Source organism: Carassius gibelio, chromosome B11, assembly GCF_023724105.1.
Source record: "Carassius gibelio isolate Cgi1373 ecotype wild population from Czech Republic chromosome B11, carGib1.2-hapl.c, whole genome shotgun sequence".
NCBI lineage: Eukaryota > Metazoa > Chordata > Actinopteri > Cypriniformes > Cyprinidae > Carassius > Carassius gibelio.
This window is the reverse complement of record NC_068406.1, coordinates 9340716-9354459: the sequence shown is the minus strand read 5'-3', so window position 1 is coordinate 9354459 and position 13744 is coordinate 9340716. Positions and strand designations below refer to the sequence as shown.

General features: G+C 35.8%; 1 protein-coding gene across 4 annotated transcripts; it reads left to right on the top strand.

Moving 5' to 3' along the window:
• The first annotated feature begins 3378 nt into the window (after positions 1-3378).
• LOC127967858 (PHD finger protein 13) lies at positions 3379-13717 on the top strand. 4 transcript variants are annotated; one of them, XM_052568606.1, is made up of 5 exons: positions 3379-3553; positions 4321-4361; positions 5271-5372; positions 8910-9600; positions 11485-13717. In XM_052568606.1, exons 2-5 carry the CDS (start codon positions 4323-4325, stop codon positions 11709-11711), a joined length of 1059 nt encoding a protein of 352 aa, XP_052424566.1. In that variant the 5' UTR covers positions 3379-3553; positions 4321-4322; the 3' UTR covers positions 11712-13717. The 4 variants fall into 4 exon arrangements, with proteins under 4 accessions (XP_052424566.1, XP_052424569.1, XP_052424568.1 ...); XM_052568609.1 differs by lacking the exon at positions 3379-3553 and adding an exon at positions 5623-5699 and having other exon boundaries at positions 4322-4361; XM_052568608.1 differs by lacking the exons at positions 3379-3553; positions 4321-4361 and adding an exon at positions 5534-5699.
• Positions 13718-13744: the final 27 nt, after the last annotated feature.

The following is a 13744-nucleotide window of genomic DNA, read 5'->3' as shown; positions in this document are numbered from 1 at the left end:
TGCCGGAAAAGTTGAGAACTGGAGCTTGTAGCCTAGAATTTTTCTTTCTGAATGATGTGAAAATCATCTTGTTTACTCATTCACAGAAAACAATATATTGATTTAAATTTTCTAAAACACTTTTTGTTGGTAAAAGTCATATGCGAGTAGGCGTCAACTATCATGAATATCATTGTGATTTACACCTGAGAAGACAAAGGCCTGCATAATGAGCTGCATAATGAGCCTCTCATTCAACTGTGCCACTCTGAGGGAGGACTTACAAGAAAGAATGTGAGAACAAAATAAAAGTATATAATTTTATGTTTGTAGTTCATTAAGAATATATTTAATTATCCCACAACATAATTTAATATCCACTTGGGGGAGCAGTTAAACAGTTTATTAGGAACAATCAAAGCTGACTTTCAAACAAATTTTTTGGCATCCTTCAGTCACACAATCCTTCAGAAATCCTTTTAACAATCTTATTTTCTACCAAATAAACCCCATTTATTATCATCATCATTATTATTATTATTATTAATGTTGAAAAGAGCTGATAATATTTTTCAGGTTTTTTTAGGGGGAATAAATCGAAAGAACTGCATTGTTTTTACATTTGCTAGAGTTATCTCTATTTGTCACATTTATATTATTTACATCAAGCTTTTGAATGGTATAGTATTGTATATTTTTATTGAAACTTCATTCTATCTTTATTTTATAAGTGCACAAAGGTGTTTTGTTATTATGTCTGTATCCAAAAAAACTAGACCCTTTACGGATTCGATTGATGTATTGCTCTAATCTGTACGATTAAAACTGAGAGTGTAATTTAAGTTCTTTTCGGGGTTATCAGGAGAAAATGACTCAAAACGCATATATGTGTTAATCGACTCGAAAGGGTTAACTGCTACTTTTCACCATGAAAATAACTTCTTAGTTTCCTACGATTTCTTTATTACTGTTTACACCATTACCTCATTTAGTATAAGTGGAGGAGATTATAGCCAAGAAAGTGCGCAAAGCTTGCTCCCTTTATAATCACTAACCTTTTAACTGTCACCCCCATTTTTGAACATAGACGTGGAAGTACACTATTCACACTTAAATTTTTATAAATCATAAACGCTTTTGAATACAGACCAAAGGTTGGTCTCTTTTTAAAGAAGACAATCTGCAGATTATTGCAGAAGTGAAATCATTTTAAAAAATGAAAGCATAAACAAGTTATAGAAGTTTAAATTTACTGTAAATACGTTTATTATTTTATTTGTATTATATTTTATATAAAATAAATATTTAATAAAATATGTTTTAATCCAAAATTGCTATAAAATTAAAGCCATATGTCTAAATAAGTTGTGTTCCAAATTTGAAGTTGATATGAAAAAAATGTAGGTTCATATGCAATTTTGTTTAGGCGTTATACCACAAAAAGCCACCGGGGGCCATTGAAACTCCATTGAATTTTTTGGATGCATTTGTTTGTCACAAATGTATCAATTTCTCTCTCAATATTATGTCTATGACAAAATAACCACCAAATATGGAATCTTGAGACTCAGACCTTTCCAACGATATGTATATTGTCAAGATTATGAAAAGTTTTGATTCTAAAAGACCGTAATATATTTGGAATATGACCCCTCCCACTAAGGGGGAGGACCACGCTAAAAGATTTTAAAGTACGATTTCCATGGTAACGCAGTGTTCGATTTCAAAATGGTTTTCATAAGATGAATTTGGAGTATATAAGCTTTCAAATGATATATAATTGATGATGATTACTAAAATATGTGATAGGGAAAAAGGAAGCGGAATAGATTTTTTGTAACAAAGGTCAGAACTCCAGTTATGATGTATATGTTTTGAGGTGCACTCTTTTTATAAATTAATTTTTTACTGTTCCTTCATAATTTTTTAACAACAAAACGTGGTCAAATATCTATTTAGGAGTCTTAGACCTTTCCAACGATATATAGTTTGTCATGATTAGATTAGGATATAATTGTAATATATTTAAGTAAATTTAGGCGTCCCGTATACGGGACGGTGACATTTATCAGGCTAAAACACTGTCACTCAAGTTCTTCGTGATCTCACAAAGTTCCGTGAAGTCGATAAATCTCTACACTGCACAATGAATCTCTTATTTACATAGTGCTTATTGTAACAATGTTATTATAGCCTGAATGCACTGCAAGTCGCTTTGGATAAGAGCGTCTGCTAAATGCATAAATTTAATTTTAACTTTTAATTACATTTTAAAAATTAATTAAAATATATATATACATATTAAAAGCGCCACCCTGCAGGTTGATTGGATTATCATATAAATTTATACACCTAATTTTCTGCATTGTTAAGCATTTTTCAACAAATTTATTAAGATCTATGGTTTGTTAGGATAGGACAACATGTGGCCGATATGCAACTATTTAAATATCTGTAATCTTAGAGTGCAAAATTTTTTTTATTTTGACAATAGTTTTGACACCCATACAATGTACTTTTGGCTATTGCTAAAAATATACCCATGCAATCCTAAGACTGGTTTTGTCATTCAGGGTCACAATTACATTCTCCCAAGGTGAAAACACTTATGAGGGTAAAACAGGGATAGATGTGACAATTTGTCATGAATGTTTATACTCAATGCCAAGACGGGTCAGAGAAGGATACCTAAAATTATAGAGGACATATTAAGTAATAGAATGTTACACATTTGTTGAATTTGAAGGTAGGGTAGGTGATTTCAGAGAGGCTAGCAATCAATAGCAAGCTAGCTTTGAATGCATAAGTTTCCACCCTCCCTGCAAATTACTCTCCAAAGCCACACCTCCCCCAAAACACATGAACTTGCACAGGCAGAACAGAGGCTAACCAGTGACACAATGAGAAACGGAGTTGGTGGAGGGTTGAATGCATAATATAATAATAATAATAACGCCTTCCATTCTCATTTGGTCTGCAATTGTGTAATGGAGCATGCAAATACATATGTTGACAGGCAGGTAGGACATGTTTATCATAGTCCTCAGAACAGGGGATCCTATGCCTTACACAGACCCTATACCTATAAATACATATAAATACATGTAGACCACTTAACTTAGTGATTGCTGTCGAGATGGGAAGAGACTTTCAACCAGCATAACAAAAATTTTTTTGAATTTTGATTTTTGCTCTTATATTTATTTTGTTTGAAAAGTGTATTTGTGCTTTATTTGTTTAAAATAAATGTCATACGGTTGGAATATTTATTTATTTATTTATTTATCTAATGCATCTCTAAGTGTATAATACACTTTTTACGTGTGTATCATATTTCTGGCCTGTAAACTGACCAATAGATGGACAATCCTTATGAATGCGATCAGGACTTTTATTTTGGCAGATGAGCAGATCTGTCTGTCTGGGTTTCACCACCCATCACATCTTCATCACATTCGGACATATCATCACTGTTCTCAATCTGTCCTGCCACTGTCATCGCCTGTTTTTCGATCCAGGATAACTATCTGCCTTTTTACCGTCGAGTGGTCTACCATCTGTGTTTCAGCTGCAGGTAAACGTGAATAAAACACAGTCATAACGATGTTAGCGTGACGGCTAGCCAATTAGCAAGTTCCTGCAGGGGATGAAAAAAAAGTGGATACATTTTGTTTAAAGACATTACAGTTCGATTTAGTTGTGTAGTCACGGATATTGATGTGTTATGAATGATATAGTGTTATTAAACAGAATAGATCAAGTCTGTAACGTTAGTGGCTAGCAGGCTAACAGAGCTCGTGGACTGCCTATCAAAAATCGTGGTTTCATTAATAAATTGATCTGGAAACATAATGAACCTTTTACTGAAGTTAAGTCACGTATATGAAAATGAATATATAAAGTAGTCAGAAGAGTTATATGTGTCTTTGCAGTTTGTTTAGGTGTGGAGATACGTGACGTGATTCTATGCTTTATTTAATCTCATAAATCCCTTTTTAAAACTTTAATTTGTTTGACTTGGTTATTCTATGTAAGGACTGATTGAACTGAACAGCTGTTCTAATGTTTTTGAATGACTGTTTGGTTTAACTAATATGGTATCGTAACTAGTATAATGTACAATATGCATCAAAACAAGAAACAGTGACTATTTAATTGTAGTTTGCGCATATATATATATATATATATATATATATATATATATATATATATATATATATATATATCAAATGTATGTGTGCGCGTGTGTGTGTGTGTGTTATATCTGCCATTATGAGAGTAGAATGTGGTAACTTAGATAATGTGATCGTGAACTAAAACAGATTTTTCTTTTCGTTTTAGAAATGGACAACAGCTCGACGACTTGTCCATTTGACACACAGGTAAAACATTTTTTTTAATTTTGTACCCAGTTATTATATATTATGTCGAACATTTATTTGCACATTTGACAGAGCCAGTGCGCGACTGCGCAAGCGCGGACATTGCTTTACTCCTCCACTCCGGTTTGTAAAGTAAAGCAGAGGCTAGAGATTTAGAAGATAATTATATATAAGTACTTTTTTTTCACATACACAAATGGTAAAAAAAAAAAAATATATATATATATATATATATATATATATATAAATATATAATAAATGAGCAAACGAGTGGAATATCTATGGAGAATTATAAAACTGTTGATTTAAAGAATGATTTTGAATATAGAATTATTATTTCGGCATTTGATTCGATTATGTGATTGGTGTTTTTTTTTAAGTTATTGGTGAAAATCAGTTTCCCTATGGAAAAAAATAAATAAAAATGAATGGGGTTTTAACTTCTAGAACCCGACTGTTAAACTCTATATGCAGAGACAAAAAGTAAATTGCTCTGTGTTGATTCTCCTATAATCACTTAAAACTCTGTAATGCTCTCAAACCATGACTGTGTTTGTTTGAGCATTGTGACCAACCCAGGATAACAACAGTGACTCAACCAATGGCATGTGCTAGGGCTGGGACTACCTGTTTGAAAGCAGTCACTGTTTGTTTTTTTTGTTTTTTTGTTGTTGTTTTTTTAATCCATTTGGTGACTTAAGTGGTGCAGAATGTAATGTAATCCTGATTAGATTTGTTCCATAGTTTACATTTTAATACTTTAAGCTTGATTTAAAATGACCAGGCAGAATTCAACAATCAAATGTTAAAGTTGCTTTAATCATTTTCACAAGAATGATACACTGATTTAACCTTTTAAACTCAAGGCACTAAATAGATAAAAATAGTCACTATTGATTTTTATTGCAGGGCTACAGTTCAACATTTAAGCGGAAACGGACAGTGGAAGATTTCAACAAGTTCTGCACTTTTGTGCTCGCATATGCCGGTTATATTCCTTATCCACAGGAGGTGAGTATGATCTTGTCTTTGTTATGTAACTGAGAGGTGATTGTGGTAAAAATGCTACTCACTGTGCTTGTACATTTGATAGAAAGTGCTGTCAGTGTTGCAGGGTGAAGTGGCCTTGCTTTCCTCAAGATCATTCAACGATCTGACACTTTGTCCTCCAGAGGTTCCTATCCATGGCAGTGTGCATTGGGTGTACATGGCACACCTCTTATGAGCTGCTTTGCTGCTGATGCTCTTGTTTGATCCACAGAAATGGTGGTTGCTCTTATGTCATGGCCGCTGAGAGACATCCCCCCCTCCAAAAAAACCTCAGCCCTCCCTCCCAGGGTAAGAGGGCCACTCCAGTCTCCTCCATTCTCATCCCAGACTTTGTCTCTAAGTGCCATTCTTCACAACAGCAGTGTGTGTGCATCCACAAACATTTCAGTAACAGGTCTTCCCCTTAATGGATCAAATTGGATTTAGGCTAACTCGAGGAAACTGTTGCAGCCCCAAATGTTCCAAAACCCAGTGTGTTGTCTACATAGGGTGCTGCCTTCGAAGGAAACAACCTGTCTGCTAACAAACAGTCCATGGGACACTCAACTCTCAAATATAGTTGAATATCATCATTCCTCTGCACCTATTATTTGGTACCCAAAACTTACTATTTTACCCTATATATATATATATATATATATATATATATATATATATATATATATATATATATATATATATATATGTCAACTTTATTTATATAGCACTGTATACACTGCAGATTGTTTCAAAGGTGCTTTACTGGAAGTTAACATAATTGATAGAAATGTCATTAAATGTGAGGCAAATTCAGCAAATTCCAAAAAGACAATAGTGTCATTATTGAGCTCAAGTTAGTTCAGTGTTGATTCAGTTCAGTATCTGTGTGAAGTTAATTAATTATAAAACAATTTCAGATCAAATAATGGTTTTGCTATTCTGCATATTTTTTTAATTTATTTTTTGGTGCAGTTGTGCATTTGGTTTACATATCAGCATTTCACGTCCAGAAACTTTATGATTGGAAGTAGGCAATATCTAATAGAAATATCCCACTGTAGGCTTTTGGTCTGCCATTTTCATAGAATTTTCTTTGCGCTTGTTACATTGCATTCTGGGGACGCCTTCGTTGTAAAACGATCTTATTCTCGGAACAGTTCACATCGACAGAAGCCTTTTGTCTAAAATGTCTATTTAGGCAGCTCACTATGTTTTGGAACAGATTGTGATTTAATATTATGTGTTTTCACATCCTTTCATTTTATATAGAGTCTGTTTTCAGAAAGATCATTATGTAGTAGGGGTGTAACGGTACGTGTATTCGTACCGGACCGTTTCATTACGGTGCACGTGTGTACCGAATGCAATATTTTGTGTGCGGAACATAGGTACATTTTCGTATTTTTAAACGAACATATTAAGTGGCGGAAGTCTCCGCGTTCAGCGCAAATCCCACCCTGCAGCTGATTCTAAGGCCGGTGACACATTGGCTGCGTAGTGTGGCGTTTCTGCTGCGTGTCAGTTGCATGACTTCTGCTTCGCGTTTTCTGTGTCTTTACACACCAGAATCGTGCCTGACGCGGCGATGGCGCAATAGACCAGGATCTTGTCTTCACGACAACAATATCTATACTTCATTTTGAGCATAAATATAAAGCCTACTGATAAAGGACAACGTCAACAATATTGACGGTAAAATAGACTATGTTTGACAGGTGCTATGTGCCAGTGTGTCACCGGCCTAAGGTTTTCAAAAGGCATCACGCTAGGGGTGCACCGATCGAGATCGGCCGATCGTTATGCTCAACTCGTCAGTAAAGCCGGTTCTCTAATCAGCGGTAATTTCCATCAGGTGCGTGATTTCACATAGAGCCGCTGTCACTACACAGAGCCATTGTTAACTGAGAAGATGCGCAAATCCACATTAATTTTCAGCGTTTATTTGTGCATCTTCAGAACCGGCTTTACTGAAGAGATGCGCATTAACAATCGGCCAATCTCGATCAGCGCACCCCTACACGCGAGTGTGAACATCACTACAACTAGGCAAAAAATTATTGTAATTCAAACGCAGCTCCCGTCGGCATTTAAACACTTTACACTTTGGAAAAGTTATATATATTTTTTAAATATGAGCAGGCCTACAAGCTGGGATTGGTAATGGTGCACTGTAATCATAGTTATTTATTTATATTTTTCATTATATTTTATTATATGATATTGGTTTGAGACTGAGAGTATTTTATTTAGAGGAGAACTTTGCAGCAGTATTTTATTTCTTATTCTTTTTTTTATTTTATATATATTTTATTAAAAAGTATTTTTTTTTAAGTGTAAAAAATTGTTATAAAAAGTTTATTGTAATAAACAACCTGCAGTTTAATGTTTGCATTTCTTTCCCTTACTGTACCGAAAATGAACCGAACCGTGACTTTAAAACCGAGGTACGTACCGAACTGTGATTTTTGCGTACCGTTACACCCCTATTATGTTATTCCTCTAAATCAGTCTTACATTATTATTTATTTGCTTACTACTTGCTTTGTTTCCGCAGGCTTCTCAGCACAAAGGAGACATAGCGCAAAAATAATGATGGCTTTAATTAAAAGGAAACAAACAATAAATGAGGGTATAAACAAAAGTAAGGGTAGAAAGAGATGGGCCTGTGAGCCCATGCTTTTCATTATTTGTGACCAAAAATCTGATTATGGTTTGACAGAAAATGAGGGGGAAGTTTTAAGTTCTCTGTACATACAGTGGAAGTTCATAAACCTGACATTTGTGTGCCTATTTTTTTTTTTTTTTTTACAGAGAGCGGTTTCAGTGTGCAAATGCCTGCATTTCCAAGGACCAGTCTTTTTTTCTATTAGGTGGTAGCTCGTAATTTTAGGAGTGACTCTACGAGAGCTTTGCTTTGCACTTTGCTTCTCTTACCCTGGTTTATGATAGTCCCTTTTTTTTACCACCAGTCATTGTGCTGGTGTTTATGTTCTTTATATATTGATAATTGTTTTTTAATTGGTGATTCAGTTAACTGTTTGGTGCTTAGTGCTCCCTGTTACTGAACTTTTCATTGATCTAATAAACGATTTCTGCCAATTTTCATTATTACATGTTCTTACATTTTAGCCTTTATCAGACACCCAAAATGTATTTTTTTTTATTTTATACTGTACCTTTATTCAACGCACTTATTAATGATTCAAGGCACTGTATTTTCTATGTAAACTTTATCATACTGCAAAATGTGAAATGTTCCTTCATTTATTGTAAGTAGGCATTTTCATCTTGCACCAGTGTGGTCTGCATTTCTTATCATTATAAATATTGCAATATAACCAGCAGGGTTCGTGGGTGTGGATGATTTTCCATTTATTAATTTCACCATAAGTCTTCTTGAAACATGAGGTGAAGTTATTCGGTCGCTGTTTGTTCATCTTCAGACCTCAGACCGTTGCCTTAATTCAAGAAATTCAGTGAAATGGTGATTAAATCAGTGTTTTCAATTGCCGTCCACAGGAGGCGCACATGAGGAACAGCTCTAGTCCTCCCAACAGCACCGGCAGCACTGCAGACAGCGACGGATGGGAGAACCAGAGGCTGGGCTGCAGCCTCTCGTCTCCGGATGAGCCCCCACCCAAAAACCGCAAGAGCTTTGCTGGATTCCAGAGACCCGCGAGCGAGGATTCCAAGCCTCAGAAGCATCCGAAATCAGCAGGTCTTCTTCTCGAGGGTCGAACAAAGGCAGATAAAGTGAAAAAGAAGAAGAAGTTGTTGAGGAAAAGCAAGGATGAGGATTTGAGTTCTTTCGCCCCATTTTCTCCTCCTAGTGCGGAAGGTGAGATTCCTACTTATGGATGTACCATCAAAGAAGAACCAGAAGATTACCTCAGCATCCCTGTACCCACTTATTGCATGGGTAGCAGCCACCCTATGCACACTGGCCCAAGTTCAAAACCTGCCTTGATTTCACCGTGTACTGCAACGTGCAAAGAGGAGTCTGATGTTTGCCGTCCTTGCTGGAACGGTTCTAAAAGTTTAAGTCCAAAGTCAGAGGATGTCGAGAAACCCTTAAAACTGGAAGAAGAGGCAGAAGTCTTGAAGGTCGAAGGTTTTTCTGGTAAAAGGACTGTAGTCCGTCAGGGCAAACAGGTGGTGTTTAGAGATGAGGACGGATCGGGGGATGATGAGGACATCATGGTGGATTCAGGTAAGCAGGATGTTTCAGGCCCAAATATGTTAACGGAGAAGTTACGTTTTTGCCCTCGATGAGTGTATGAAAGATTGTTACTGCCACTGAATAAAAATAATAAAGGTAATTGCAACTTTTTTTTTTTTATCTCACAAGTTTGACCTTTTTTGCACAGTTTACAATTACAAATCTTGCAATTTTTCCCAGAATTGTGAGAGATAAAGTTGCGTATTATAAAGTCAAAGTCCTTGAATTTGAACTGTTTAACAGCTGGAGCAAACTTTTCTGTAAATTTGATTAGTCAAGCTGTTTTGTCTGGAAGCTTGTTTCTGCCATGACATAAAATAATAATTCTAAAAATAATAATAAAGTAATTGTGATTGTGAACTTTTCTTAAATTAGAATTATGAGGTAAATGCAATTGTGAGTTGATATCTCACAGTTCTGTTTTCTTCAGACAATTAGAATAAAGGAAATTTTGACTTTTTATCGTATTATTCTGACTTTTTTGCGCAAGGGTTAGTTTACATCTTGACATTTTTCTCAGAAGTGCAAGATTTAAAGTTGCAATTGTGTATTATAAAAAAGTCTAAAATATGAAATAGTCATAGGAGCAATCATCTGCAAAGAGTCTTGGCATGGATTTTTTTTTTTTTTTTTTTTTTTTACCATTGACAGAAACAGACGGCCATACCAGTGGTGAAGGTGTTACCAGCTGCAACTTTTCTGTAAAGTTTTAAAGTTTGGCCATAAAATATAACTATATACTCACTGGCCACTTTATTAGGTAAACCTTGCTAATACCTGCTTGGACCCCCTTTTACCTTCAGAACTGCCTTAATTCTTCATGGCATAGATTCAACAAGGTGTTGGAAACATTCCTCAGAGATTTCTGTCCATGTTGACATGATGGCTTCACGCGGTTGCTGCTGATTTGTCAGCTGCACATCCATGATACGACACATCCCAAAGCTGCTCTATTGGATTGAGATCTGGTGACTGTGGAGGCCATTTGAGTAAAGTGAACTCATGGTCATGTCTGAGATGATTTGAGCTTTGTGACATGTTGCATTATCCTGCTGGAAGTAACCATCAGAAGATGGATACACTGTAGTCATAAAGAGATGGACATGGTCAGTAACAATATTTAGTTTGGCTGTGGTGTTTAAACAATGCTCATTTGGTACTGAGGGGCCCAAAGTGTGCCAAGAAATTTCCCCCAAACCATAACACCATCACCACCAGCCTGAACCTTTGAGACAAGGCAGGATGGATCCATACTTTCATGTTCTTTACGCCAAATTCTGACCCTACCATCTAAATGTAAGCAGCAGAAATCGAGACTCATCAGACAAGGCAACATTTTTCCAATCTTCTGTTGTCCAACCCGGTGTGGTCTTCTTCTGCTGTAACCCATCTGCTTCAGGGTTCGACGTGTTGTGCGTTCAGAGATGGCATTCTGCATATCTTGGTTGTAACGAGTGGTTATTAGTTACTGTTGCCTTTCTATCATCTCTAACCAGTCTGCCCATTCTCCTCTGACATCAACAAGGCATTTTCGTCCACACAACTGCTGCTCACTGGATATTTTCTCTTTTTCTGACCATTCTCTGTAAACCCTAGAGATGGTTGTGTGTGAAAAGTTGCTGCCATGTGATGGGCTTATTAGCGATTTGTGTTACCAAGCAATTGAACAGGTGTACCTAATAAAGTGGCCGGTGTGTGTGTATATAAATTATAAAGTAATTGCGATCTCACAGTTATGACAGTTTTCTCGCAATCTAGAGTTTATAACTTTTTTTTTTTCTCTCAGAATTACGAATTAAACGAGAGTTGAGATTTGAAATGTCACAGGTCTTGTTTTCTTCAGAAGATGTTTATTTACCGTCTTTCTCTTTGCAGATGATGACTCCTGGGACCTAGTGACATGTTTCTGCATGAAGCCGTTCGCCGGGAGGGCAATGATCGAATGCAACCAATGCAACACCTGGATCCACCTCTCATGTGCCAAAATCCGCAAGTCCAACGTTCCCGAGACGTACATCTGCCAGAGGTGCAAAGACTCAAAGTTTGACATTCGGCGCTCCAATCGCTCACGAATGGGCTCTCGAAAACACCTCCTCGACTGATGCCGCTCTGTCCGTTCTGCCCATCCACATGTACAGAAACTCGTAAAATTGTCTACTTTAAGACGAGACTTAATGAGCTCAGAGGAGGAAGGGCTCAGTGACCTGCTTGCATCACATTTTTTCTTCCTGTTTTTAATATTTCTCACTTTCCTAAATGTTTGCGTCAGGCAATCAATACTAGGATGATGCATTAACTGGAGCAGATTTCTGCTGGACAGACAGTTGGGAGTTGTGACGGTACGCAGCTGAAGGTTATCCACAATCGGAGTTGTGCTGGAAAGAAGGGACTGGGGTGTCGGATTGCACTTTTTTTTTTTTTTAAACAAAGGGGTAGCTAGAGATTCCCTTTTTGTACCCATAGCTCTCAAAAGTATGTATATTATATGAAATTACCATAAGATATTAGTGTTCAAGGTGTTTAGATCATTTTGTGTGGATATTTTCAGAGACCCCAAAATGTGGATGAGCGAACGAGTTCTGCTTGTTAGATGTCGAACAAAGTTTTCATCAGCAATCACTGATGATTTTGAGTGAAATATCAGAAATGGTTCTTAACTACATTATTATTATTAGTAGCATCTCTTTAATTTTTTATTATTGTTTTTGCTAACAAATTGGTGGTAACTAGAGACTATATGTGTCATTTCTTTTTCTTGATTTAGAAATTGTGAGAATCTTTGCATTTTCTGCCCTTCATTGAACAAGAAACCTTTTACTTGCATTTTGTAATGTTTTAAGGATATTTTTGTCATGCCTCCCCCAAAGTAGACGTTTAATATTTTAATGATGTAAATTTATGTGATTTGTTGTTACAGGTTAGGGAAGGGATGGAAGACCTTACTGGGTGAATCTCAGAATCTCACAAAAACATATCCAGGTCACATTTTACCCCAACATTTACAAATTGAGTTAATCTAGTATTATTAAAAATATATTTAACTAACTCTCTCTCTCTTTCTCTCCATTCTTAGTGGTGGTTCTTATATTGTCATTACTGTATGAATGAGGTTAGCCTTTTTTATGTTGTCATGAAAATAGTAACAATGCAAATTTTGTGGTAAAATATTTCTTGGCCATGTTCTGGTCAGGTGTTTTGAGATTCACTGTACTTCCAAAGGGGAACTTTTTTTTTTAATTATTCTGAAATGCCATAGCTTGGTTGTAGTCATATTTACATTGAAAACACTGTACTATTATTATTTGATCTACAAAGCGTGGGTTTTCAAAACTTGTTGGTATTGCTTGCATTCGGAGGAATCTTTCATAAGGGTGTAGTTCTTGTTAACCCCTGTGACTGGTTTAACATGGTTAATTATCCATGAGTCTGTTTTCATGCTCATAGGCATGCTCAAATAAAAATGTGTGATTGTGTCCTATCAGCTGGTCCACTCCCATCACAGAAAGCATTAGTGTGTTTCTTGATGACATTTTGTACATTTCTTTTTTCAATCTCATGTGAGTTTGTTTTCATCTTCAGAATGTACTGTTCTAAAAGATAAATAATTTGGGCACTTTAATACCATAAAACTTTAAGATTAAGCCATACAAATTTGGTCCACATATCCAAAGTCTTCGATGTTTTATATATAAAGACCAGTAACGCTGACAGTTCATGAAAATAACTGATCATTTCTAAAATCATTAGCAGTTATTGTCAGATGAGTCACTGGACATTTTTTTTTTTTTTTGGATGCACATTAAAACTAGATATCCTTAAACTCTTACTTTAGAAACATTTTGTCTTCCTCTCAAAGGACATTTGGGGAAGATGTCATTTGTAGGCCTTTATTGAACAAGCTAGCGTTTCACTGTACCATGGGGAAAAAGTGTGTCAGTTGTAAATTGAATTATGTTGATGCTTTCTTCTTTTTTAAACCATTTATCAAGGGATCATTGAAAATTGTTCTGTACACTTTTGTTACGCTGAGTCTAATGAAAAGAAAGAGTGATGTTTCTGTGAAACTTCTTGTAAACCGTTGTTAATAAAGAGATGATTTTAATGACAATTCATGGGAGCTACAAAGTTTGTGTGT